The 25,182-nt window shown below is 40.5% G+C and overlaps 1 protein-coding gene across 5 annotated transcripts in view; it reads right to left on the reverse strand.

Moving 5' to 3' along the window:
* The window catches only part of MAPRE2 (microtubule associated protein RP/EB family member 2), a 187,387-nt gene that overhangs the window by 45,935 nt on the left and 116,270 nt on the right, over positions 1-25,182 (reverse strand). For all 5 annotated transcript variants that reach the window (XM_019986572.2, XM_070778752.1, XM_070778751.1 and 2 more), the window contains one exon: positions 1,352-1,497. In XM_019986572.2, coding sequence (XP_019842131.2) covers positions 1,352-1,497 — 146 coding nt within the window. The remainder of the gene's footprint in view (positions 1-1,351; positions 1,498-25,182) is intronic.

Here is a 25,182-nt window from a genome sequence, read left to right on the forward strand (position 1 = left end):
TTTCTTTTTAATCTTCAACATTCTTACCAACGGCTAACCCGCTCTCTGTGTGAACACTTCTACGGATATGAAGCCGCAATTTTGTTACATGGCAAGTTCTGTCAATAAACCCACGAATGGGCGTCTCTTTTCTATTCGATCTAGAAACACGTACCCAGATATAGTACAGAAATGTACAGAGAAATGATGCTAATGAGGAAGGAGACCCTGCACAACTCTTTATTTAACTTGCTATTTTATACTGGATTATAGTCGATTAACAAGGTTGTGATAGTTCTAGGTACACTCTACGCTTTAGTTTTGAATAAATACACAAGGAGCCAAGATGCAAATTAACCACAGCAAAGGTCATAAACTTGAAAATGATTCAAGAGGTTGAAATGTGTAAGAGATTATATGTTCTGCAATACAAATAATGAGAAGCCAAAATTTTCTTAATATTTTGATAAGAATGCTTTAATTATATGCTTTGAAGACACTAACTGCATTAAATTAAAAATATATACAGTTCAGCAAACTTTTCTGTTTTCTTTTAACCTCTTATAACCCAATATTTAATTTTTTTATTTTCATAGACTATTTATTACTATGCAAAGAAAAGTTTTCCATTTCTCCCTTGCTTTTCTTTTTTTCCTTATTTAAAATTCATTTCTTTCCAACTTATTCCCTCCAAGAGCTATATCCTAAATAAAGACTATGAATTTAGTACATATATGAACTGAATGGGCTTCAGCAATAGTCCTTATGGGAGGAAAAAGGACTCCAGCTTAACTTCATTTGTATCACGCCAGGACAAAATTTTAAAGTTCAAAGCAGGTAAAAGAACATTTTATGGACAATGAGTGAGAATCTGAGTACATACACGGGACTCTCGGGACAGGTAGTCCCTCACTTTAACTTCATAACCACAGGGACCGGGATGCCAATCCCATTTTACAGATGGGTATACTCAAAGAATTTAAATAACTTGCTCAAGTCATGGTATTACGATTCAAAGCCATGCCATTTGTTCGGGATTTCATGATTTCTTTAAAGAAACAAAACATACGAACAGCCACAGTGGCATCTGGCAAACATGAAAATTTCTCACCTGCATTGCTAATACAGAATAAGAACATTTTAGCATTCATGATTTCTGTTAGAATTTTTAGCTGAATGGCTACAAGTTTAGAAATCTTAGATAAAAACCTCAATCAGGTATGAGAAGTGAGGGTTGTGCTTTATGTTGTACATACAGAACTCAGCCTACTGATATCAAGATATAGCCCCTTGAAATGTTTTTGGATTTCTGCACAAAAAGAAGGTTAAGCAAAGATGATGCCTTTTACGGAGGTACAAATCTGTCTCCTACCTTATCAACATTCATTCGCTTGAACGATGCTTGCAGAAGCTTAAAATTGTGAATGTATTCATGCTCCAACTTCGCCTGAAATTTTACCTTCTTCAAACTAATGCAGCCTGGGAAGAGCATGTCCATGAATTGGCAGTAGGCTGCTCCTGAAAAGAGACAAGGACAGGACAGGTGTGAGTCTGAAGGTACCACGTGTGTCTGAGCGGTGCTGGGCAGGAGGGAGCCCCACTTCCTCAGCCCTCCTGCTGTGTGCTCCTCTCCTCACTGCAGCCACACCTCCTGGCCCACCAGGGCTGGGTGCTGGAGGGCAGGGGTGCAGCTGGATGCAGCTCCTCCACTTCCTCACCCCTAACCACTGTGGTACAGACGCTCTTCACGACAGCATCACCAGATTCCATGAACAATGAACAGAACTTCATTCTTTAACACGTAAGGAAATCAGGGTGACAGCAACTCTTCTTAGCTTCTCTCAGAAAAAAAAGGAGCATATTTTTCCTTCCATCGAGCTGCTACCGGCTCCAAATCATTAACATATATAAGAGAAAAACAGCCGAAAATGTCTACACGAGCAAACTACAGGAAATATGGAGCTCAGAAAAAGAATATGTATACGACGCCCAAGCTGTTTTAAATCCACCCTGCAAAATGGCTGAGGTGAAACTGTTTAACTAAGCCATCTAATACCAAAAATAGTTGTGTACCGATTTAATTCCAGTCCAGAGCAATGGGGTTCCTATATTAACATGAAGGGTGGAGACATGGAGGCTGAAACTTACAGAAGTTCAGAGTCATGCTGTTTATGACTGAGAAATGAAAATAATAGACATGTCTGATAAGTCCCTTGAGGAAATAGTCATAGAAAAAAGGGTTCATTAGTAGGTCTTTCATATATATCTGTATGGACATTTTTATGAAGAACTCTTAGATCATGACAATTTCAACTAGAAAATTGCAGAGGGATCACACATACTAATTCATATCTTCTTAACAGTAAAGGCTAAAGGCATTTAGTAAAAGAAATTCCAAGTCAGAAAGATTATCTTTCTTTTACAAGTAGAAAAAGAAATTGAGTGGTGAGAATGGGAACAAATGGCCATTTGTGAGTTCTCTTTGCTTCTGCACTTCTCCAGATCTCTCAGTCTGTTTCTATAATATGCCAGTAATATGCCTTTTTGAACATAAAGGGCTCCCCTCCATCCACTGGTATCAAGGTTTTGTAAGAAGCTTTTCATTCTGTTTGAGAAACTCTCCCTTACATAGGAAGAGACTACTTGGTCTCTTATGTCAAAGGGAGGCTAAGCATCCTTTACTGAGATAGGAATCCAAGAAAAGAGGGAAGCAGAAAATGTTAGTTGCTTAATCGTGTACAGCTCTTTGTGGTCCCATGGGCTAGCCCACCAAGCTCCTCTGTCCATGAGATTTTCCAGGATAGATACTGGAGTGGGTTGCCACTCCCTTCTCCAGGGGATCTTCCCAACCCAGGGATCGAACCCGGGTCTCCTGCATTGCAGGCAGATTCTTTACTGTCTGAGCCACCAGAGAAGCCCTATCAAGGAACTAGGGGCTGCTGCTAAATACAAAACAGTGAGGCAACCCATTATTTGTAGGTAAGAATATAAGGTGAGTCAAGGCAAATTGGAAGTGGTCAAACAGGAGATGGCAAGAGCGAACACTGACATTCTAGGAATCAGCGAACTAAGATGGACTGCAATGGGTGAATTTAACTCAGATGACCATCATATCTACTACTGTGGGCAGGAATCCCTTAGAGTATAGTGATAGTGAAGCCGTTGAGTCGTGTCCGACTCTTTGTGACCCCATGGACTGTAGCCTACCAGGCTTCTCCATCCATGGGATTCTCCAGGCAAGAATACTGGAGTGGGTTATTATTTCCTTCTCCAGGGGATCTTCCCGACCCAGGGATCAAACTCAGGTCTCCTGCATTGGAGGCAGACGCTTTAACCTCTGAGCCACCAGGGAAGCCCCTTAGAGTATAGAGTAGCCACCATAGTCAACAAAAGAGTCCAAAATGCAGTACTTAGATGCAATCTAAAAAACGACAGAATGATCTCTGTTTGTTTCCAAGGCAAACCATTCGATATCACGGTAATCCAAGTCTATGCTCCGACCAGTAATGCTGAAGAAGCTGAAGTTGAATGGTTCCATGAAGACCTATAAGACCTTTTAGAACTAACACTCAAAAAAGATGTCCTTTTCATTATAGGGGACTGGAATGCAAAAGTAGGAAGTCAAGAAACACCTGGAGTAACAGGCAAATTTGCCCTTGGAGTACAGAATGAAGCAGGGCAAAGGCTAATAGAGTTTTGCCAGGAAAATACACTGGTCATAACAAACACCCTCTTCCAACAACACAAGAGAAGACTCTACACATGGACATCACCAGATGGTCAACACTGAAATCAGATTGATTATATTCTTTGCAATCAAAGATGGAGAAGCTCTATACAGTCAGCAAAAACAAGACTGGGAGCTGACTGTGGCTCAGATCATGAACTCCTTATTGCCAAAATCAGACTTAAATTGAAGAAAGTGGGGAAAACCACTAGATCATTCAGGTATGACCTAAATCAAATCCCTTATGATTATACGGTGGAAGAGAGAAATAGATTTAAGGGTCTAGATCTGATAGACAGAGTGCCTGATGAACTATGGACGGAGGTTCGTGACACTGTACAGGAGACAGGGATCAAGACCATCCCCATGGAAAAGAAATGCGAAAAAGCAAAATGGCTGTCTGAGGAGGCCTTACAAATAGCTGTGAAAAGAAGAGAAGTGAAAAGCAAAGGAGAAAAGGAAAGATATAAGCATCTGAATGCAGAGTTCCAGAGAATGGCAAGGAGAGATAAGAAAGTCTTCCTCAGCGATCAATGCAAAGAAATAGAGGAAAACAATAGAATGGGAAAGACTAGAGAGCTCCTCAAGAAAATTAGAGATACCAAGGGAACATTTCATGCAAAGATGGGCTCAATAAAGGACAGAAATGGTTAGCACTTCCCTGGTGGCTCAGACAGTAAAGCATCTGCCTACAATGCGGGAGACCTGGGTTCAATCTCTGGGTCGGGAAGATCTCCTGGAGAAGGAAAGGGCAATCCACTCCAGTACTCTTGCTTAGAAAATCCCATGGACAAAGGAGCCTGGTAGGTTACAGTCCATGGGATCACAAAGAGTCGGACACGACTGAGTGACGTCACTTAACAGATGCTGAAGACATTGAGAAGAAGTGGCAAGAATACACAGAAGAACTGTACAAAAAAAGATCTTCACGACCCAGATAATCACGATGGTGTGATCACTCACCTAGAGCCAGACATCCTGGAATGTGAAGTCAAGTGGGCCTTAGGAAGCATCACTACAAACAAAGCTAGTGGAGGTGATGGAATTCCAGTTGAGCTATTTCAAACCCTAAAAGATGATGCTGTGAAAGTGCTGCACTCAATATGCCAGCAAATTTGGAAAACTCAGCAGTGGCCACAGGACTGGAAAAGGTCAGTTTTCATTCCAATCCCAAAGAAAGACAATGCCAAAGAATGCTCAAACTACTGCACAATTGCACTCATCTCACATGCTAGTAAAGTCATGCTCAAAATTCTCCAAGCCAGGCTTCAGCAATATGTGAACCAAGAACTTCCTGATGTTCAAGCTGGTTTTAGAAAAGGCAGAGGAATGAGAGATCAAATTGCCAACATCTGCTGGATCATGGAAAAAGCAAGAGAGTTCCAGAAAAACATCTATTTCTGCTTTATTGACTATGCCAAAGCCTTTGACTGTGTGAATCACAATAAACTGTGGAAAATTCTGAAAGAGATGGAAATACCAGACCACCTGACCTGCCTCTTGAGAAACCTGTATGCAGGTCAGGAAGCAAGTTAGAACTGGACATGGAACAGACTGGATCCAAATAGGAACAAGGCTGTATATTGTCACCCTGCTTATTTAACTTATATGTAGAGTAGAAATGCTGGGCTGGATGAAGCACAAGCTGGAATCAAGATTGCTCGGAGAAAAACCAATTACCTCAGATATGCAGATGACACCACCGTTATGGCAGAAAGTGAAGAAGAACTAAAGAGACTCTTGATGAAAGTGAAAGAGGAGAGTGAAAAAGCTGGCTTAAAGCTCAACATTCAGAAAACTAAGACCATGGCAGCCTGTTCCATTACTTCATGGCAAATAGACGGGGAAACAGTGGCTGACTTTATTTTTTTGGGCTCCAAAATCCCTGCAGATAGTGACCGCAGCCATGAAATTAAAAGAAGCTTACTCCTTGGTAAGGAAAGTTATGACCAATCTAGACAGCATATTAAAAAGCAAAGACATTACTTTGTCAACAAAGTCCATCTAGTCAAGGCTATGGTTCTTCCAGTGGTCATGTATGGATGCGAGAGTTGGACTACAAAGAAAACTGAATGCCGAAGAATTGATGCTTTTGAACTGTGGTGTTGGAGAAGACTCTTGAGAGTCCCTTGGACTCCAAGGAGATCCAACCAGTTCATCCTAAAGGAGATCAGTCCTGGGTGTTCATTGGAAGGACTCATGTTGAAGCTGAAACTCCAATACTTTGGCCACCTCATGTGAAGAGCTGACTCATTTGAAAAGACCCTGATGCTGGGAAAGATTGAAGGCAGGAGGAGAAAGGGACGACAGAGGATGAGATGGTTGGATGGCGTCACCGATTCAATGGACATGAGTTTGGGTAAAATCCAGGAGTTGGTGATGGACAGGGAGGCCTGGTGTGCAGTGGTTCATGGGGTCCTGAAGAGTCGGACATGACTGAGCGACTGAACTGAACTGATAAGGTGACAAAATAAAGGCCACAATAAGTTATCACCTCCAGAATCTTTACATCTGTGATGCCTCCTTTAGACGCCAATACCCTGAGTACAAAACTGGGATTTTGTAGTCAAGCAGATGGGTTCTCTTAAAAACAAGACAACATAAAACAAACCAAAACAAAATACACTAGAGGAAATAAGCATCAGGACCCTGGCAGGGGAGGGGGGAGAGCGGTGTTCTTACAGCTGTCATCCATTATCTGAGTCTTCCTTTTGACGTGCCACCAGATGGAGCCAATACCAATAGCCATTCAACATAATTTTTATAGAAAAGGGGATGTCTAAACACAAGTGTCTTATTACCTGCCATTTAAAGAGTTATTTTCACTTCTGTAGTGTTTAGCATAAAGTTTACTTATGGAGACACTAGTATCTACGCATTCTTACAAACCTACCAAGCAAATCACTCATTTTCCAAATTTGAAAAGTAATAGCAGCTTTTGAGGAAAAAAAAATCTTACAGTATGTGAAGCAAGGAACAAAAAATCATCTCCATCTCATCATCCAGAGAAAACCACTGTTAATATTCTGGCACAACCCATTCTTTTTTTTTTTTTTTTAATTTAACAGACCGTGATTCCCTTTCCGGATCATTAAATATTCTCTACTGACATTTTTAATGGCCTTCTGATTTTTATATCATGCTTAGCAACTTTCCCAAGCCAAGATTACATAAATATGCATGTGTATTTTCTTTAAGTACTTTTATGGTCTCAACTTTTACATTTACATTCTGAATCCATGTGGAATTTATTTCGGTCTATGATGTAAAGGATGGTTCTAATTTTAGTTATTCCAAATGTCAGTGAAAATGGCATTTTTGGCTCCCCAGCAATTGGACACCTTCCCATCTGACTTGATGCAAGAGGGTCCTGCCTCCCACCATAGCACCGAAGGTGGGTGGACAGTCCTTTCCCCACACCCAGCCTGTGACTTAGGCTCTGTCTTTGGATGCTGTTGCCTAGGTTTCCAAATCTTGAGGGAGTGACTGAAACATGCAGGGACCATTAGAATTTGGTCATGATGGCCGCGGTGGGATCTAGCAGAAGCTGGAGCAGCCCAGCATCACCCTGACCATCCCAAGCCAGTGGCTTGAGCGAGGCTCTCTTTCTAGTTTCTTAGCATCTTTTGCTTGCTGTCATCTTCTGAGCTTGCTTCCCCAAAGACTCTGAGCTGCCCAGTATCGTTTCTATAAATCTGTCTCTGCTTCAACTTGCCACAATTATTTTCTGCTGTGTTCCAACCCCAAATGCTGATTGATAAAGTTAGGGAGGGGATGAACACCATCGTTTCATAAATAATCTATACTCTTCCCACCAAGGAATAACTGCTTTTACTCTCTATGACTTTTCTAATACATGCTCTTAAAGTCGCTTCCTAGTTTTTTTTTTTTGGGGGGGGGGTCCTGTCCCTGTGATATTTGCACACTCTTCCTGGTGGCTCAGTGGTAAAGAGTACTGCCAATCTGCCTGCCAATGCAGGAGACCTGAGTTTGATCCTTGGGTCGTGAAGATCCCCTGGAGAAGGAAATTCCCAGCATTCTTGTCTGGGAAATCCAATGGACAAAGCCGGGGGTCACAGCCCGTGGGTTCACAAGAGAGTCAGACTTAGTGACTAAACGACAACAATCACATGTATTATTACATGGAGCATAATTTCTCCTCTCCCTTTCCTCAAAAATTTCTCAAATTCTATTATGCACTTATTCTTTCTGTAATATTTTTGAATTTGTCATTCACAGCATGAAGAAAATAGATTTTCTTTTAAAAGTAGTCATTTACTATGTAATGACAGAGCTCTATTGAAATATAATTCATATACCATGAAGTTCAATCTTCTAAAGTTTATAATCCAGAGGTTTTTAGTACAGTCACAGAATCATGCCTCTATCCACTTTCTATTTCCAGAAGATTTTCAAGATTTTCACCTGCCAAAAAAATCCCAGTCATGTTAGCTGAGACTCTTGACTCTCTCCTCCTCCAAGGCCATGGTAATTAAGCACTAAATCAGTTTTCAGTTGCTACGGACTTGCTTACTCTGGACATTTCATATAAATGGAATCACAAAGTATGTGGCCTTTGTATCCGGTTTCACTCACTTAGCAAAATCTTTCCCAGGTTCATCCAGGTTGTGGCATGTCTCAGAACATCATGTTCTTTTTTTATGGCTGAATAATACTCCATTGTATGAATACAACATATTTTATTGATTCAATCATCAGCTGATCAACATCTGAGTTGTTTTCACTTTGGGGTTATTATGAGCAAGGCTGCTACAAACACTCATGTACAAGATTTTGCATGAACATAAGTTTTCTATTCTCCTGAGATATACCTAGGAGTGGAAAATGGCACCTTTGTGTTTAACATTTTGAGGGACAGCCAGACTGTTTTCCAAAGCAGGTGCTCCATTTCACAACCCCACCAGCAATGTATGAGGATTCCAGGTTCTCCAGACCTTCACCAACATTTACTGTCTTTTTGATTCCAGCCATCCTAGTGCATGTAAATTTTTGATTTCCCTAAAGACAAATGACGTTAAACATCTCTTCCATATGCTTTTTGACTATCTGTATATCTTCTTTGGAGAAATGTTTATGCAAATCCTTTGCAGGGGGTGGGGTTAGTTGCTCAGTCATGTCCAACTCTTTGAGACCCCATGGACTGTAGCCCACCCGACTCCTCTGTCCATGGAATTTTCCATGCAAGAATACTGGAGTAGGTTGCTATTTCCTTCTCCAATGCTAATCCCTCGCTCATTTTTAAATGGGGTTAAATATCTTATTGGTGAATTTAAGAGTTTTTTTCTACATTTCAGAAACAAATCTTTTATCAGATATTTGCTTTGCAAATATTTTTTCCTCTGGATTGTCTTTTTCTTCTTTTAAAAATATTTATTTCTTTAGGCTGCACCAGGTCTTAGTTGTGGCACACAGGATCCAGTGGGATCTTCTATCCTTGTAACATGCAGGATCTTTAGTTGTGGTATGGAGAATCTTTAGTTGCTGCATGTGGGATCTAGATCCCTGATCAGGGATTGAACCTGGACCCCCTGCATTGGGAGTGCAAAGTCTTAGTCACTGAACCGTCAAGGGAGGTCCCTGATGAGTCTTTTTCTTGATGATATCCTTTGAAGCACAAAATTTTTTAACTTTGATGAAGCACAATTCATCCATTGTTTCTTTTGGTAATTACTTGGCTTCTGTCATATCTAAGAAACCATTGCTTAATCCAAATGCATAATGATTTCACTTACTTTTCTTCTAAAAGTTGTTTGGTTTTAGTTCTTACATTTAGGTCAATGATGCATTTTCAATTATTTCTTCTATATGCTGTGAAGTTTGGATCCAAATGTCATTATTTTGCACATGACCATTCAGCTGTCCCAGCACCATTTAATTATCTTGGCACTCTTGTTGAAATCAATTAATGATATATATATGGTTTATTCCTGAGCTTTCAATTCTATTCCATCTATATACCCATCCTTGGGCCAGTAACACTGTCCTGATTACTACAGGTTTGTAATCAGTTTTCAAATCAAAAGTAGAAGTCTTCAAATCTTGTTTTTCCTTTTCAAGACTCCTTCAGCTGTTCTGAGTTCCATGAATTTATCTATTAATCTTAGAATCAGCTCAATTCCTGTAAAAAGGTAGTTGAGATTCTGACAGGGACTTAACTGAATCTAAAGATTAATTTGGGGAGCAATGCCATCTTAAAAACATTAGGTTTTCCAATCCACAAACAGGAGATATCTTTCCACTTAAGTTCCTCCAATGATGTTTCAAAGTTTTTAGTGTGTCTTACAATTCTTTGTTAAATTTCTTCCTGTTGTATTCTCTTTAATTCTATTTACATGGAACTGTACTCTTAATTTTATTTTCAGATGACACTAATGAGGTTGATTTGGGGATACTGATCTTGTATCCTTCAATCCTGCTTATTAGTTTTAATAGCTTTTTGTTGGTCCCTTAGGATTTCCTACATACAAGATCATGACTAGTTTTACTTCTTTCTTTCCAAGCTGAATACCTCATTTCTTTTTCTTTCCCAACTGGCCTGGCTGGAACCTCTAAAAAATGTTGAATAAAAGTGCTAAGAGTGGGCCTCCTGTCTTATTCTTGGTCTTTGTGGGAGAAGCATCTAGTTATTCATTCTAAGTATGATACTCTTTGCAACCCTATGGGCTGTAGCCCACCAGGCTCCTCTGCCCATGGGATTTTCCAGGCAAGAATCCTGGAGTGGGTTGCCATGCCCTCCTCCAGGGGATCTTCCTGACCCAGGGATTGAACTTGCACCTCTTATGTCTCCTGCATTGGCAGGCAGGTTCTTAACCACGAACACCACCTGGGAAGCCCAATATGATAATAAGCGTGGGTTTTTCATAGATGACATTATCAGATTGAAAAGTTCCTTTCTATTCCTAGTTTTAGTGGTTTTAAAGGGTATTAAATTTTGTCAAATTCCTTTTTTAATATTCACTGAGACTATCACGTGGCCTTTGTCCTTTATTAATACTGAGTACAACATTGCTTTTCATATGCTAAGACAACCTTGCATTAACCCCACTTGATCCTAGTATATAATCCTTTTTGTATGTTGCTGGATTTATTCTGCTAGTATTTGTTGAGGATTTTTGTGTCTATATTCGTAGGAGATACTGATCTATAGTTTTTGTGTGATTTTTTTTTTTTTTGGTTTTGATATCAGGGTGATACTGATCTCAGAGAATGAACTGTAAAGCATTCCCTCTCTTTTATTTTTTGGAAGAGTTTTTAAAGGATTGGTGTTAGATTTTCTTTAAATGTTGGTAGAATTCAATGTTAAGTTATTTGGGTCTGGGTTTTTCTTTGTGGAAATTATTTCTTTTTTAATTGCAAATGCAATCTCTTGTTACATAGGACTATTCACAATGTCTATTTTTTAAGTTTTAGTAGTTTATGTCTTTTTAGGTTATTTGTCCATTTTATCTAGATTGGAAATTACTGGTTTTAAACATTTACTTTTACTGCTATAGTTATTATTCATGAGTTCTAATATATTTTCAGTTAGTTCTCTGGTTTTATTGGGAGAAATCAATGCATAAAATGATGCATTTGTTGTACCATGTATATATGTATATATATATCAAGTATACAAAGAATATATACCCACTACCTTTTCAACTACCATGGAGATAACAAAAATGTTTTCCTCCTTTAATTAACATTAAATTTCTTCAATCACCATCACTGATTTCCTAATGTTAAATCATCTTTGCATTCCTTGAACTAAGTCCTACTTCGTGGTGTTCACAAAATTTTCATTACACTGCTGGCTTAGATTCACAAACTCCTTTTTTTTTTTTTAATTTAATTTAATTTTATTTTTTAACTTTACAATATTGTATTGGTTTTGCCATATATCGAAATAAATCCGCCACAGGTATACATGTGTTCCCCATTCTGAACCCCCCTCCCCACCCCCCATATCATCCCACTGGGTCGTCCCAGTGCACCAGCCCCAAGCATCCAGTATCGTGCATCGAACCTGGACTGGTGACTCGTTTCATATATGATATTATACATGTTTCAATGCCATTCTCCCAAATCATCACACCCTCTCCCTCTCCCACAGAGTCCAAAAGACTGTTCTATACATCAGTGTCTCTTTTGCTGTCTCATATACAGGGTTATTGTTACCATCTTTCTAAATTCCATATATACGCATTAGTATACTGTGTTGGTGTTTTTCTTTCTGGCTTACTTCACTCTGTATAATAGGCTCCAGTTTCATCTACCTCATTAGAACTGACTCAAATGCATTCTTTTTAATGGCTGAGTAACACTTTTTGTGTGGTTTTGTCTTCTTTTCTTATGGTTCTTTTAAGTTTAAAGAAATAACTTATAACTATGGGAAACCGTCCATATTTTTGAGGGTCTAAAAGCTTGAGAACTAAAGTTAAAAAAAAAAAAAATGATCTGGTTAGAATCCTATTGGAGAAGGCAATGGCAACTCACTCTAGTACTCTTGCCTGGAAAATCCCATGGGCAGAGAAGCCTGGTAGGCTGCAGTCCATGGGGTCGCGAAGAGTCGGGCGCGACTGTGCAACTTCACTTTCATTTTTCACTTTCATGCATTGGAGAAGGAAATGGCAACCCACTGCAGTGTTCTTGCCTGGAGAATCCCAGGTACGGCGGAGCCTGGTGGGCTGCCGTCTATGGGGGTCGCACAGAGTCGGACACGACTGAAATGACTTGGCAGCAGAAGCAGAATCCTTATTGCACATCAGCTACCAGTATGTCCTGGGCTTTTCACACCTTCCCTACTCATTTCATGTAAACAGCAAAGAAGCTGACTAATTCCTTCAACAAACAATGAATTAAAGGGTGGGTTACATTAGCATTTGCAGTAAGTTATGTTATATGATCATTTAGGTATAATATTGTATGTCATTTTCTAGAGTCAAAAGAGGCCCTGAGAATTTTTTTAAAATATCTTACTGACTTTGAAAATGTTACTAAAGAATTGTTGCTACTGCCTCTGGGTATGTCCATTTGGATAGTTCAGCTTCCATTCCTCAAATCTCTAGTGCTTAAAAGAGACATCATGAAAAGGATACCTTGACATTAACTGTTGCTACTAAGAATATCATCAGTGGTTCTTGTGGGGCAGGAAACCAGGCTCAGGCATAACCTAAACAAGGCTGTCCTGTTCCGATTCCCATCAAAGGTCACCCCTCCATCTGTGCTCTGGATCCCATCTCCCCTCACCTTCTCATGGATGTCACTATTGCAACTTTCCTCACTCTCCTGCAACGTCAATTTCTCTCCATATGGTCTTGGTGTTTTTTTTTTTTTTTTGATGGGGACCATTTTAAAGTCATGTCCAACTCTTGTGACCCCATGGACTGTAGCCTACCAGGCTCCTCTGTCCATGGGATTCTCCAGGCAAGAATACTGGATTGGGTTGCCATTCCCTCCTCCAGTGCATCTTCCTGACCCAGGGGTCGAACCCGGGTCTCCTGCATTGCCGGGAGATTCTTTACCAACTGAGCTATGTCTTTATTGAATTTGTTACAATATTGCTTCTGTTGAATGTGCTGATTTTTTGGCCCTGAGGCACCTGGGCTGGGCGCACCACTAGAACACCAGCAAAGTCCCCTGACTATTCTTAATGTATGCAAACATGCTCTGGTGTCATATGATTTTGACAAAATACGATTTTAAAAACCTCCTTAACTCCATATAATCTGTTAGTTTGTTGTTGTTTAGTCCCTAATCTGTGTCCAACTCTTTTGCAATCCCATGAACTGCAGCTTGCCAAGCTCCTCTGTCCATGGGATTTCCCAGGCAAGAATACTGAACTGTATTGCCATGTCCATCTCCATGGCATCTTCCCCACCCAGGGATCAAACCTGTGTCTCCAGCATTGCAGGCAGATTCTTTACCACTGAGCCACCAGGGAAGCCCCAACTTTTTAGCTACTATGCTATTTATTTCCTCCTATACACAGCAAAGCTTGACAAAATTGTCTCTATTTTCAATGTTTACTCTACCACTCAAACCAATTCAATTGTCTTCCAATCTTACTATTGAGGTTACAAGGTTATCATCAATAGCGTCTCTGTTACTGAGTCTAACAGTCACCTTTTTTCTTCATGCAGCTCAACTTCTGAATAGTATTGGGCTCTGGTGACCAGTACCTCCATCTTAAAAGTGTGTATTTTGTTCCTTAATTAGACAAAACAGGTACCAACTAGCTTGAAAATTCAACAACTTGAAAATCACTGCCATTGCCCTAAAAGTCTAGCCAGCCACAATTTAGGATATTGCTCACCTCATTGACAGGTGTAGAGATTTGTGGGTCATTTCATTCATTTCACAATAATGTGGCCTACATTTTACACAGATCCCACTTTCATCAAATTATGCCAAGGTTGCCACGACTCATGTACTGCCCCTTGTTAAGGATACACCAGTGGTTCCTGTGAAACCATTACAAAATCCAAACTCCTTCCCTGACCACACTGCCGGTGACCAGGCCTCTGTCTACTGCTCCCTGGAAGCTCCTTTCACACTGGCTTCCTTGTACTCCACGTTCTTGCTAATCATGGCAAGGCTTAGAGGTCACCTCCTCAGAGGCCGTCCCTGACCACACCATGTGAAGTGACCCCTGAGTTACTCGACCACCTCATTTAGTTTTAGGTCTGGTATTTTATGGTTAACTCATATGTTGGTTTGTGGAATGCAGGTTAAGAGAGTCTGCACATTAATCTGGCTGGGTCCCCTCTGTATCCAAGCCTTTAATGCGGTAACTCGCACAATGTGAGCGTCAATAAACACCTGGTTAATGAATGAAGCTTTACAGGTTGTGACAGCTGAACCACAACAAGGGCTGGTAAACAATAAAATTCTAATGTTACCAAAGTCCCAGGTAAGAGGCATTACTGAAAGAGTTGCCATCTGTTTTTTTAAGAATTAATAGGGTATAAATACATTAAAGACAAAAAGAAACCTAACCAAAACAAGAGCTACTCTGGAAATCAGTCTTCAGAAAAGTGAAAAACAAGATTTAAAAGGCTAAATACTAGCTATCACACCAAGGTAAAAGCAGTACAAATTGTAGGATGTTGTGCTTACCAAGACATCAATTATGATGGGCTATGCTCTAAGCCCATTGGCTCAAGGTGCTACTGCAGTTTTATGAAGGTCAATGAGACTCTGGAAATAATCAGGAAATACGCAGAAAAAAGGAAAATATTCTGCCTTTGTACAATATCATGCTATGCCTGCGCCTATAGCCCTGAGGATAATTTCAGTTGCAATGTATCAAAAGTGACATAATGGAGCTGAAAAATTGGGGGACAGGAATTCAAAATGAACAGCTGGGGCACAGTATGAAGGCAGAACTCAAGAATGAATATTCAGAATCAAAAGACTTGAGGATGTATGATTTAAGTCTATGAATTCATGAAGAGCATGAGAAGACAAACGATCTCATTTTTACCAGATCCCATCCCAGGACCCCAGCAGAATATCAGAATAAACTGACATTTTTTTAAAAGGAAAATTTCAGATAACAAAAGAGAAAGGAAATATTACTCAATAAGTTTATGGGTTGTATTATGCCAAGAAATAGACGAAAGGAAAACACCTATTTGTGTAAAATCTGTAAAGCTTTCCTATCTATTAGAAACCTTCTGAATCCCATGGAGGTTAAGTATTTTAAATTGTCTTCACCCTATTTTACAGATTTGGGAACAGGCTCAGAAAGTCATTCTGCTAACAAAAGTAACAGAAGAGGAATTTACACTCTGTTCTGAACTCCAATTAAAAAGTTTTTTTTTTCTCCTTCTCTATGCTGCTTCTAAGATTTATAAAATTTAAAGGTTCAAAGAGAGCTTAGAAAACTTGCTAGATTATAATTTTATAAGGAGTCACAAAGGAAAGAGAACATACGAACCTTTCAGACTGATAGGAGGGGTGTCAGCTGTTTGCTCCTCATAATCTTGGAGGACTGGGCTTGACACATAGCTCATTAATCTGCCCCAAAGTCATGATTTTATATTTTAGTATACATACTCCTAATAACTTTATTTTACATATACAGTGTATATATATGTGTGTGTGTATGTATGTATGTGTGTGTGTATGTGTATATATATATATAAAGCATAGCCTCTCCCAATAATATATTACTATTCACTTTTCTGCACATCTGTAACACAACATTGTAAGTCAACTATTCTCCAACAAAAATTAAAATAAATAAATTTCTATAGTCTTTGAAAAAAATAATACATTACTGCTGTCAAGATTTCACAGTATTTTCCCAGAAATGGGACACAATCTGTGGAGAAGACATCAAGCTATATTTGGTTTGGCCATTAACAGCTACTCAAATTGCCCATCTGATTTTCTCCAGGCCAGGGAACCCTTCTATAGAAAAGCCTATGTCACTGAGGTATTCAATTATCACTTTCCACAATCTTACTTGGTACTGATGAAGGGTCGGAAGCAAAAAAAAGGACATCTATTTAATGGACACATCTGTGCAATTATACCTTTAATTACAGAAATCATACAATGTTTTAAAAAAGCTTATTTACTCAAATTACTATCAGTGAAGACAGAGGAGGGGGTGGGAAGGATAGAAAACCAGACTACTGGCCCTTGGATCAAAGCCTCAATCATCTTGAATGGACTGTGACATGTCATCACACCCTTCTAAGTCAACAGTATTCCTAGCTGCAAAATGTCTGGTCTGGACAGCTCTAAGCCCTAAAATCAGATGATTCTCTAATTCGCAGTCCATCACCAACTTGTCTTTTAAGGGACACTTGATATTTCTGCTAATTAGGAGACAACAATGTGTTTCATCCTATGACTAAGATTTTTGCCAGCGTGCCTGCTTGTAGCCATCGCCATCTTTTGCTCCTTTGCTATAGGAGACAGGAGTATGTAGCTGCATCTGCAGGATGCTCCCAGGAGCACCCACTCATGTCCTTCCCATCCAGGTACCCTTCTTTGAGCTCTTGATATTGATACACTCAGCAACAGAATCATATTTTCTGTCATCTTCTGCAGCTGACTATTACGTATCTTTCCCATTAGAATACTGTTTTTACACAATAATCACAAAATCATTCCCGCTCTGTTTTTGCATTCAGCCCATCTTTTCTTGAACTGATCTCACCGCAGAACTGCATCGGTTACCAAAGCCCAAACCTCATGGTGGAGGCAGTATTCCCTTTGGGAAATCGGGGCTTCCTAATGAGCAAAGTGAGGCTTCAAAACACAGGGTTACAGATTTCCACCACATCAGCAGAAACCACGCTACCTACACAAACACAAGGCTTGAAGACTTTAATGGCAACTATGACACAATGCTTTGAAACGTGAACGTTTTAAAGGAATTTAAAGCTCCCAACTTCAACTGCATTTTTCTAATCCAACAAAAATGTGCTGAAATTGGTAGTAGCCCCATGCTGTTTTCATAGGCGTCTTTCGCATTCCTGGCATGAGCAGCAGCTTCAGAGCTTCAGTTACACAGTCCTATTAAACTCTGCGAAAGTGAACTTAGGACTCTGTCTACTTCACCTGCCCCAAGTCACAGATTCAGAGATCAGGAATTGAGAAACTTGGTTTCAACTGAGTTTGCTCCCTGGAATTCTCAGGGTCCTCAACAGAGCTTCCTGCTTCTTCCTTTTGCTTGGAGTTATGTCAGACACTTTTAATTCATATTTTAAACGAGTCTCAAAGACAGATCGCTTTCAAACTGACTCCTTGAAGAGGAAAAGGAGTTGGAACCAGCAGGAAGACTTCAACTCTTGCAGACATAGATGGAGAAGGCTTCTGTGACTTATACTGGATGCTAAAAGCACTCCATCCATGCCCTTCTCCCACTCAGGAAGCTGTCAAAGGATATTTTCATCTTTCTTTTACAGAAAAAGAAATAAGCCAGCAATCATTATGCCAACAGATGGATTTTTAAGAGTATCATCAGATATATTAAAAATCCTTGTCAAACCATGTCATTGGGCTTTCATCTGATACATGTCCTGAAGTTTTACTGATTCCTATGATATAAAACCTTTTTAAGAATCTTATAAGCTGCAACAAATTGCATTTAAAGATACCAAAGCTCTCTGTTCACAACCTGCCTTCAAAAACCAGGAGTACTTTTTACAAAGTAAGTGTTGTATTAGTCGCTCAGTCATGTCCAACTCTTTGTGACCCCATGGATGGTAGCTTGCCAGGTTCCTCTGACCATGGGATTCTCCAGTCAGGAATGCTGGAGTGGGTAGCTGACCCAGGAATCAAACCTGGGTCTCCTGCATTGCAGGCGAATTCTTTACCATTTGAGCCCCTTTAAAAGTGAAGTTGCCTTTAAATCAGATTTTTATTAAGAAACTTACAGAACAATGTTAAAAGCAACACTCTCATAGAGATAATCGATCAGATATTAGATCAATGTGTGTGTGTGTGTATTTAGTTGCTCAGTCTTGTCCAACTCTTTGCCTCCCCATGGACTGTAGCCCATCAGGCTCCTCTGTCCGTGGAATTCTCCGGGCAAGGACACTGGAGTGGATAGCTATTCCCTTCTCCAGGGGATCTTCCCGACCCAGGGATCAAACCTGGGTCTTCTGTGTTACAGGCAGACTGACCATCTGAGCCACCAGAGAATCCCCCAAGATCAATGCAGTGAGTTGATTTAAAAGTGGTTCTTCATCAAAAAATCATGGAGAATGAAGACTATTTTCTTCTTACAGTAGGAAATTTCAATACAGTAAAAATTTACATTGGGCTTCCCAGGTGGCGCTAGTGGTAAAGAATCTGCCTGCCCATTCAGGAGACTGGAGTTCAATCCCTGGGTTGGGAAGATCTCCTGGAGTAGGAAATGGCTACCCACTCCAGTATGCTTGCCTGGAAAATCCCACGGACAGAGGAGCCTGGCAGGCTACAGTCCATGGGGTCCCAAAGAGTCAGCATGAATGAACCACTGACCACAGCACAAAAATCTACACACCAAATAGCCCTTGATTAAGCTTTAGGTACCAATATTTGTATTTAAAAGTATATTTTAGAGAAATAATTAGATTATGACAGACAGAAACATGTAATACTCAGAAAAGAGCTGGTATTTTAAGAGCGGTAAAATAAAATCATGAAAATAATTTTCATAGACATTAACTCTGAGTTGAAAACTGGATGCAAAGAACGCTAAAGTCTAACTGGACCATTTCCAGTTGTTTTGTTCAATGAAATCATAATTACCCTGCAACTCAGCATCCTGCATTCGAATGCCTTAGGGAAAAACACAAAACTTCAAATCTGCCTACGATGCAGACAAAGATTCAATCAACTGACACAAGAAAGGAACGGCAGGTGAAGAATCACCACGTTGGTATGAAAGGTTTCTTTTTACGACGAGTTGGGTGCTTGGTTTCACTTCTCGTTTCTAACACCAGTGACTTCCTTTAGGGTAATGCACTCATCAAATTTTATCAAAACAAGCTGTCTGACATAAGCAGCTTCGTGCCATAAGCTCTGGCCTCTACATGGGAATCAGGAATGCAGGAATGGGAGAGGCCCTGGGAGCGCAGGCAGGATGGTGGCAGGACAAAATGTCACTGGCTCCCAGATACTGAAACTGGCAGCGCGACGTCCCTGAGGCCGAAGTCCGAGAATAGAGCTGAAGTTAGAATTCTGGCTTTCCAGACAGAGGAGGAGAGGCAGCAGGAAAAGCTTTTATTACAAATGCAAAACAAGGGAGAAAGATACATGGGAAACCCATTCTGAAGGGGTCACTTTTCTTACCACGGTAATCAAAATAGAAAGCTTTGTAAAGCTGTAATATCAGAGGATACAGTTTCTCTATGACTGGGCACTCATGTATTTTCACCCATTTGTTTGTATTACCTCCTCTAATGGACAAAAAAAATATTTTTTTAAGTACTGAAATTAAATGAGTGACTATGTAAAAGGGCAAGATTTTTTTTAAGCAGAATATTTTAATTAGTTTATTTTGGGGGTTGTGCTGGGTCTTTCTCTAGTTGTGGAGAGTGGGGAGCTAACTCTCTAGTTGCGGTGCACAGGCTTCATGGCGGTGGCTTCTCGTGTTGCAGAGCACATGCTCCAGAAGCAGGGGCATCAGCAGCTGCAGCAATAGTTGTGCGTGGGCTCAGGAGCTTCAGCTCATGGGCTCTGGAACACGGGCTCAGTAGTTGTGATGCAGGGGCTTGGGTGTTCCATGGCATATGGACTCTTCCTGGACCAGGGATTAAACCTGTCCATGTGCACTGGCAGGTGGATTCTTACCCACCAGAGAAGTCCAAAAGGCAAGATTTAAATTAAGAAAAGCTTTAGGAGGTAAGAATCTGAAAAGCTGGATTTCTTATCTAGTTTTTGTGGTTATAAAGAAATGCCCATCTGGAAGGCGGTACAGACGGATGTCACTCGATTTATTAATCAATGAAAAAAAATCAATAAACCAACAAATACTTATTGAGGATAATGATTTTACTCTTAAAGGACCAAGAAATTTAGTTTTGAGAGACCAGAGAAACATACATGGAAATTCTAGCAAAAGTACAAAACAACTCTAAGAGTTAAACTATATGGCAGAGACACAAGGATTAAAGGACTTCAGTTCAGTCGCTCAGTCATGTCCAACTCTTTGCGACCCCATGAATCGCAGCACGCCAGGCCTCCCTGTCCATCACCAACTCCCAGAGTTCACTCAGACTCACGTCCATTGAGTCGGTGATGCCATCCAGCCATCTCATCCCCTGTCGTCCCCTTCTCCTCCTGCCCCCAATCCCTCCCAGCATCAGAGTCTTTTCCAATGAGTCAACTCTTCACATGAGGTGGCCAAAGTACTGGAGTTTCAGCTTCAGCATCAATCCTTCCAGTGAACACCCAGGGCTGATCTCCTTTAGAATGGACTGGTTGGATCCCCTTGCAGTCCAAGGGACTCTCAAGAGTCTTCTCCAATATCACCCTTTTGTCCAATAGATGTTGTTCAGTCACTCAGTTGTGTTCGACTCTTTGCAACCCTATGGACTGCAGCACGCCAGGCGTCCCTATCCTTCACCATCTCCCAGAGCTGACTCAAACTCATGTCCATTGAGTCAGTGATGCCATCCAACCATCTTGTCCTCTGTCTTCCCCTTTTCCTCCTGCCTTCAATCTTTCCCAGCATCGGGGTCTTTTCCAATGAGTCAGCTCTTCACATGAAGTGACCAAAGTACTGGAGCTTTACCCTCAGCATCAGTCCCTCCAAAGAATATTCAGGACTGACTTCCTTTAGGATGGACTGGTTTGATCTCCTTGCAGTCCAAGGGACTCTCAAGAGCCTTCTCCAACAACAGTTCAAAAGCGTGAATTCTTCAGTACTCAGCCTTCTTTATGGTCCAACTCTCACATCCATACATGACCAATGGAAAAAACATAGCTTTGATTATACAGACCTCTGTAGGCAAAGTAATAATGTCTCTGCTGCCTAGGTTGGTCATAGCTTTTCTTCAAAGGAGCAAGCATCTTCTAATTTCATGGCTGTAGTCACCATCTACAGTGATTTTGGAGCCCAAGAGAATAAACTGCTCAATAAACTCCCCCAAAGAGTAATCAGTATTATCAAACAGATAAAGTCAAGTCAAACTTGCACAGTCATTTCTAGACCTCAAGGACCTTGACTTCCAATGTTGAGGTTAATAGTACTCAGGGAACACACATATTTTGCTGAATGAATAGGCTGGAAGGTAGCACTGGGGATGGTCCTCAGAGAGGCATTTCAAGCAAAAATAGGGAATTACAACAGCTGGTGAAAACTGAGTTTGGGCAAATGCAGGCTACAGGGAAGGAAGTAAAGGGGGAAGATGCTGGGAAGATGGATTGCAGACAGACTATTTAAGGCTTTAAAAGCAGCAACTTAAATTAATTTGGTAGGTAGCGGGGGAACCAATATTCCCAGGCACAAGTTTCTTCAGAGAAGAGTCCCTTAAACTGTGCCATTTTTAAGCTCCAATTTTAAGAATGTATCTATTTTAGAGGCAAATGAGAGTAAGGATAAATGACCTAAAGCTGTCCATCGACAGATGAATGGATAAAGAAAATGTGGTATATATAGTATCCACACAATGGAATATTATCCAGACATTTTAAAAAGAATGAGATTATCATACTAAGTGACAAAAAGATAAATAGGATATCACTTATTGTGGAATCTAAAATACGACAGAAATGAACTTATTTATGAAACAGAAACAGACTCACAGACACAGAGAACAGATTTGTGGTTGCCAAGAGGAAGGGAGTGTGGAGCCTACTACAGCATAGAGAACTATATTCAATATCCTGAGATAAACCATAATGGAAAAGAATACGAAAAATAATATATAACTGAATCACTCTGCTGTACAGCAGAAATCAACAGAATACCATAAACCAACTATACTCCAATAAATTTTTTTAATCCCTAAAGGTTATAAACCATCCCAATTTCTCAGGAAATTTCTATTAGACTATTCCTCATATCGCTCTATCAACAGGACTATATATGCAGGCCACTGTGTGACCTTCAGGTGTCATAGTTGATGAAGAGGCTTTTAGTAGGTGTGAACAGACCAGCACAAACCCGCAGTCCATTTCTACACTAGGGACCACTCACTATGGATCAATGTTAGAAAGGTTGCCTTTTTAACAGCTAAAGTCACTGTCCCTGGGACTGGGACCTGCAAGGTTCTTCCCAGATCAAAGCCATTTTACCTCCGCTCCAAGGCGTGCAGCTGCGGGTTCATTCCCTACTGCTCCCCCGCCCCTCATCCAGTCCACAAGCTCTCACCAACACCAATACCATCAACACCAACACCACCCCTCCTTTCCAGAGATGACAATCTTCCCCACAGCTCCCTGAGAAGAGGCCTAGAAGCCAGACAGAGCCCAAAAGGCCAAGGTGGTACCAAAGGAAGCCTCCAGCAATTGCAGAGGAACTTCCATGTCACATTCATGCAGACCGTGATACACAAGACAGTATTTTTCTCTAATACACTGCTTCCTGCATATTTCCCAGGTTAATCCTTTTCTAGGCAGAGGAACCAGAGATCAAATTGCCAACATCCGCTGGATCATAGAAAATGCAAGAGAATTCCAGAAAAAACATCTACTTCTGCTTTATTGACTGCACCAAAGCCTTTGACTGTGTGGATCACAACAAACTGTGGAAAAATCTGAAAGAGATGGGAATACCAGACCACCATACCTGCCTCCTGAGAAATCTGTATGCAGGTCAAGAAGCAACACGTAGAACTGGACATGGAACAAGAGACTGGTTCCAAACTGGGAAAGGAGTACGTGAAGGCTATATAGTGTCACCCTGCTTATTTAACTTATATGCAGAGTAGAAATGATGGGCTGGATGAAGCACAAGCTGGAATCAAGATTGCCGGGAGAAATATCAATAACCTCAGATATGCAGATGACACCACCCTTATGGCAGAGAGCGAAGAAAAACTAAAGAGCCTCTTGATGAAAGTGAGAGTGGAGAGTAACAAAGTTAGCTTAAAACTGAACATTCAGAAAACTAAGATTATGGCATCTGGTCCCATCGCTTCATGGCAAATAGATGGGGAAACAATGGAAACAGTGACAGATTTTATTTTCTTGGGCTCCAAAATCACTGCAGATGGTGACTGCAGCCATGAAATTAAAAGGTGCTTGCTCCTTGGAAGAAAAGCTATGACCAACCTAGACAGCATATTAAAAAGCAGAAACATTACTTTGCTGACAAAGGTCCATATAGTCAAAGCTATGGTTTTTCCAGTGGTCATGTATGGATGTGAGAGTTGGACTATAAAGAAAGCTGAGCACCGAAGAATTGATGCTTTTGAACTGTGGTGTTGGAGAAGACTCCTGAGAGTCCCTTGGACTGCAAGGAGATTCAACCAGTCCATCCTAAAGGAAATCAGTCCTAAATGTTCATTGGAAGGACTGATGCTGAAACTGAAACTCCAATACTTTGGCCACACGATGCAAAGAACTGACTCACTGGAAAAGACCCTGATGCTGTGAAAGATTGAAGGCAGGATAAGGGGACGACAGAGGATGAGATGGTTGGATGGCATCACTGAGTCGATGGACGTGGGTTCGGGTGAACTCTGGGAGTTGGTGATGGACAGGGAAGCCTGGTGTGCTACAGTGCATGGGGTTGCAAAGAGTCGGACACTACTAAGCGACTGAACTGAACCCTTTTCTAAGCACAATTCTAGTATTATGAGGATCCCAAATTAGTATGAGGAATATACAAGTATTTACTTCTGAGATTCAATCCTAGAAGAAACTGAAAGAATAAAATTTAATTTTAAAAAGAAAGCAAAAAAGGCAAGAAAGAAGTTTTCTTTAAAAACATTCAATTTTTAAATGTTACACTTAACTGTAATTAAGTGTAATTTTAAAGTTGACATACACTATGAATTGTCAAACAAATACATAATCTAAAAGAAATCAAAGTGAAGAAGTGGTCTTCCTTTGGAGAATGCTAGGAGAAACTGTAGGAAATTTTACCATCATGAGTTTTGCATTTATATGCTTCTTATTGTTAAGTAATTTGGTCTACGATAAGACCAAACTCTTGGATAAGAACAAACTCCTGACCAATCTGTGCAGGCAGTGATGGTTATTACTCGGATAAGAAGGAACTCCTGACCCAATCTGTGGAGTGATGCTTATTTTAAGAGCTGCCAAGCAATTCTTCTGTTTTCAGGTATATCATTCTAACATGCCCAACATCCCCAAACATTTGATGATAACTTCTGACACTTTTTTTTTTTTTTAATAGTGTCTATGTGGCTGATAAACTGTAAATTTAAAAACAATTCAGGGAAAAACTAGGTTAGAAAAAATATTTTCCTTTGAAGAACAGTAGAACTTGAAGATGCGTGGCTTGATCATCTCAGCTGTGGAGAAACTGGATGGTCTACCACTGCTTCAGATATTCAGAGCACAGACTGCCCATTCGTGTTGTGAGGCCATTCAATGGTGACAAGGGCCGGAAGGCCACCACTTCTGTCCAGGGACCTTGCTTAACCTTTGCTTTGTACTCAGGAAAAGCTGAGAAAAAAGGAACTTAAATGCTCTGGAATCAAATGTGTCAAACAGAACTTTGGTAGTAAAGGAATGGGTCCTTACTAGGTATCATCTGTATTGCCTTTTTTTTTTTCGGTTGCACTGAGACTTAGTTGTATCATGGGGGATCTTTCGTTGTGACGCACAGACACTCTAGTTGTGGCACACACGTTCAGAAGCTGTAGTGCATGGGCCTAAGCGCTCCTTAGCATATGGGACCTTAGTTCTCAGACCAGGGATCGAACCCACCTCCCATCGCCGGCATTACAAGGCAGATTCTCAACCACTGGACCACTCGGAAAGTAAGTCCTTCTACTGCTTTTTGTATCTGGCTGTATCCCCAGATTCCAGCCTGCCTTCTGACACGCTACAGG

This window comes from Bos indicus, chromosome 24 (genome assembly GCF_029378745.1).
Source record: "Bos indicus isolate NIAB-ARS_2022 breed Sahiwal x Tharparkar chromosome 24, NIAB-ARS_B.indTharparkar_mat_pri_1.0, whole genome shotgun sequence".
In the NCBI taxonomy this organism is placed as follows: Eukaryota; Metazoa; Chordata; class Mammalia; order Artiodactyla; family Bovidae; genus Bos; species Bos indicus.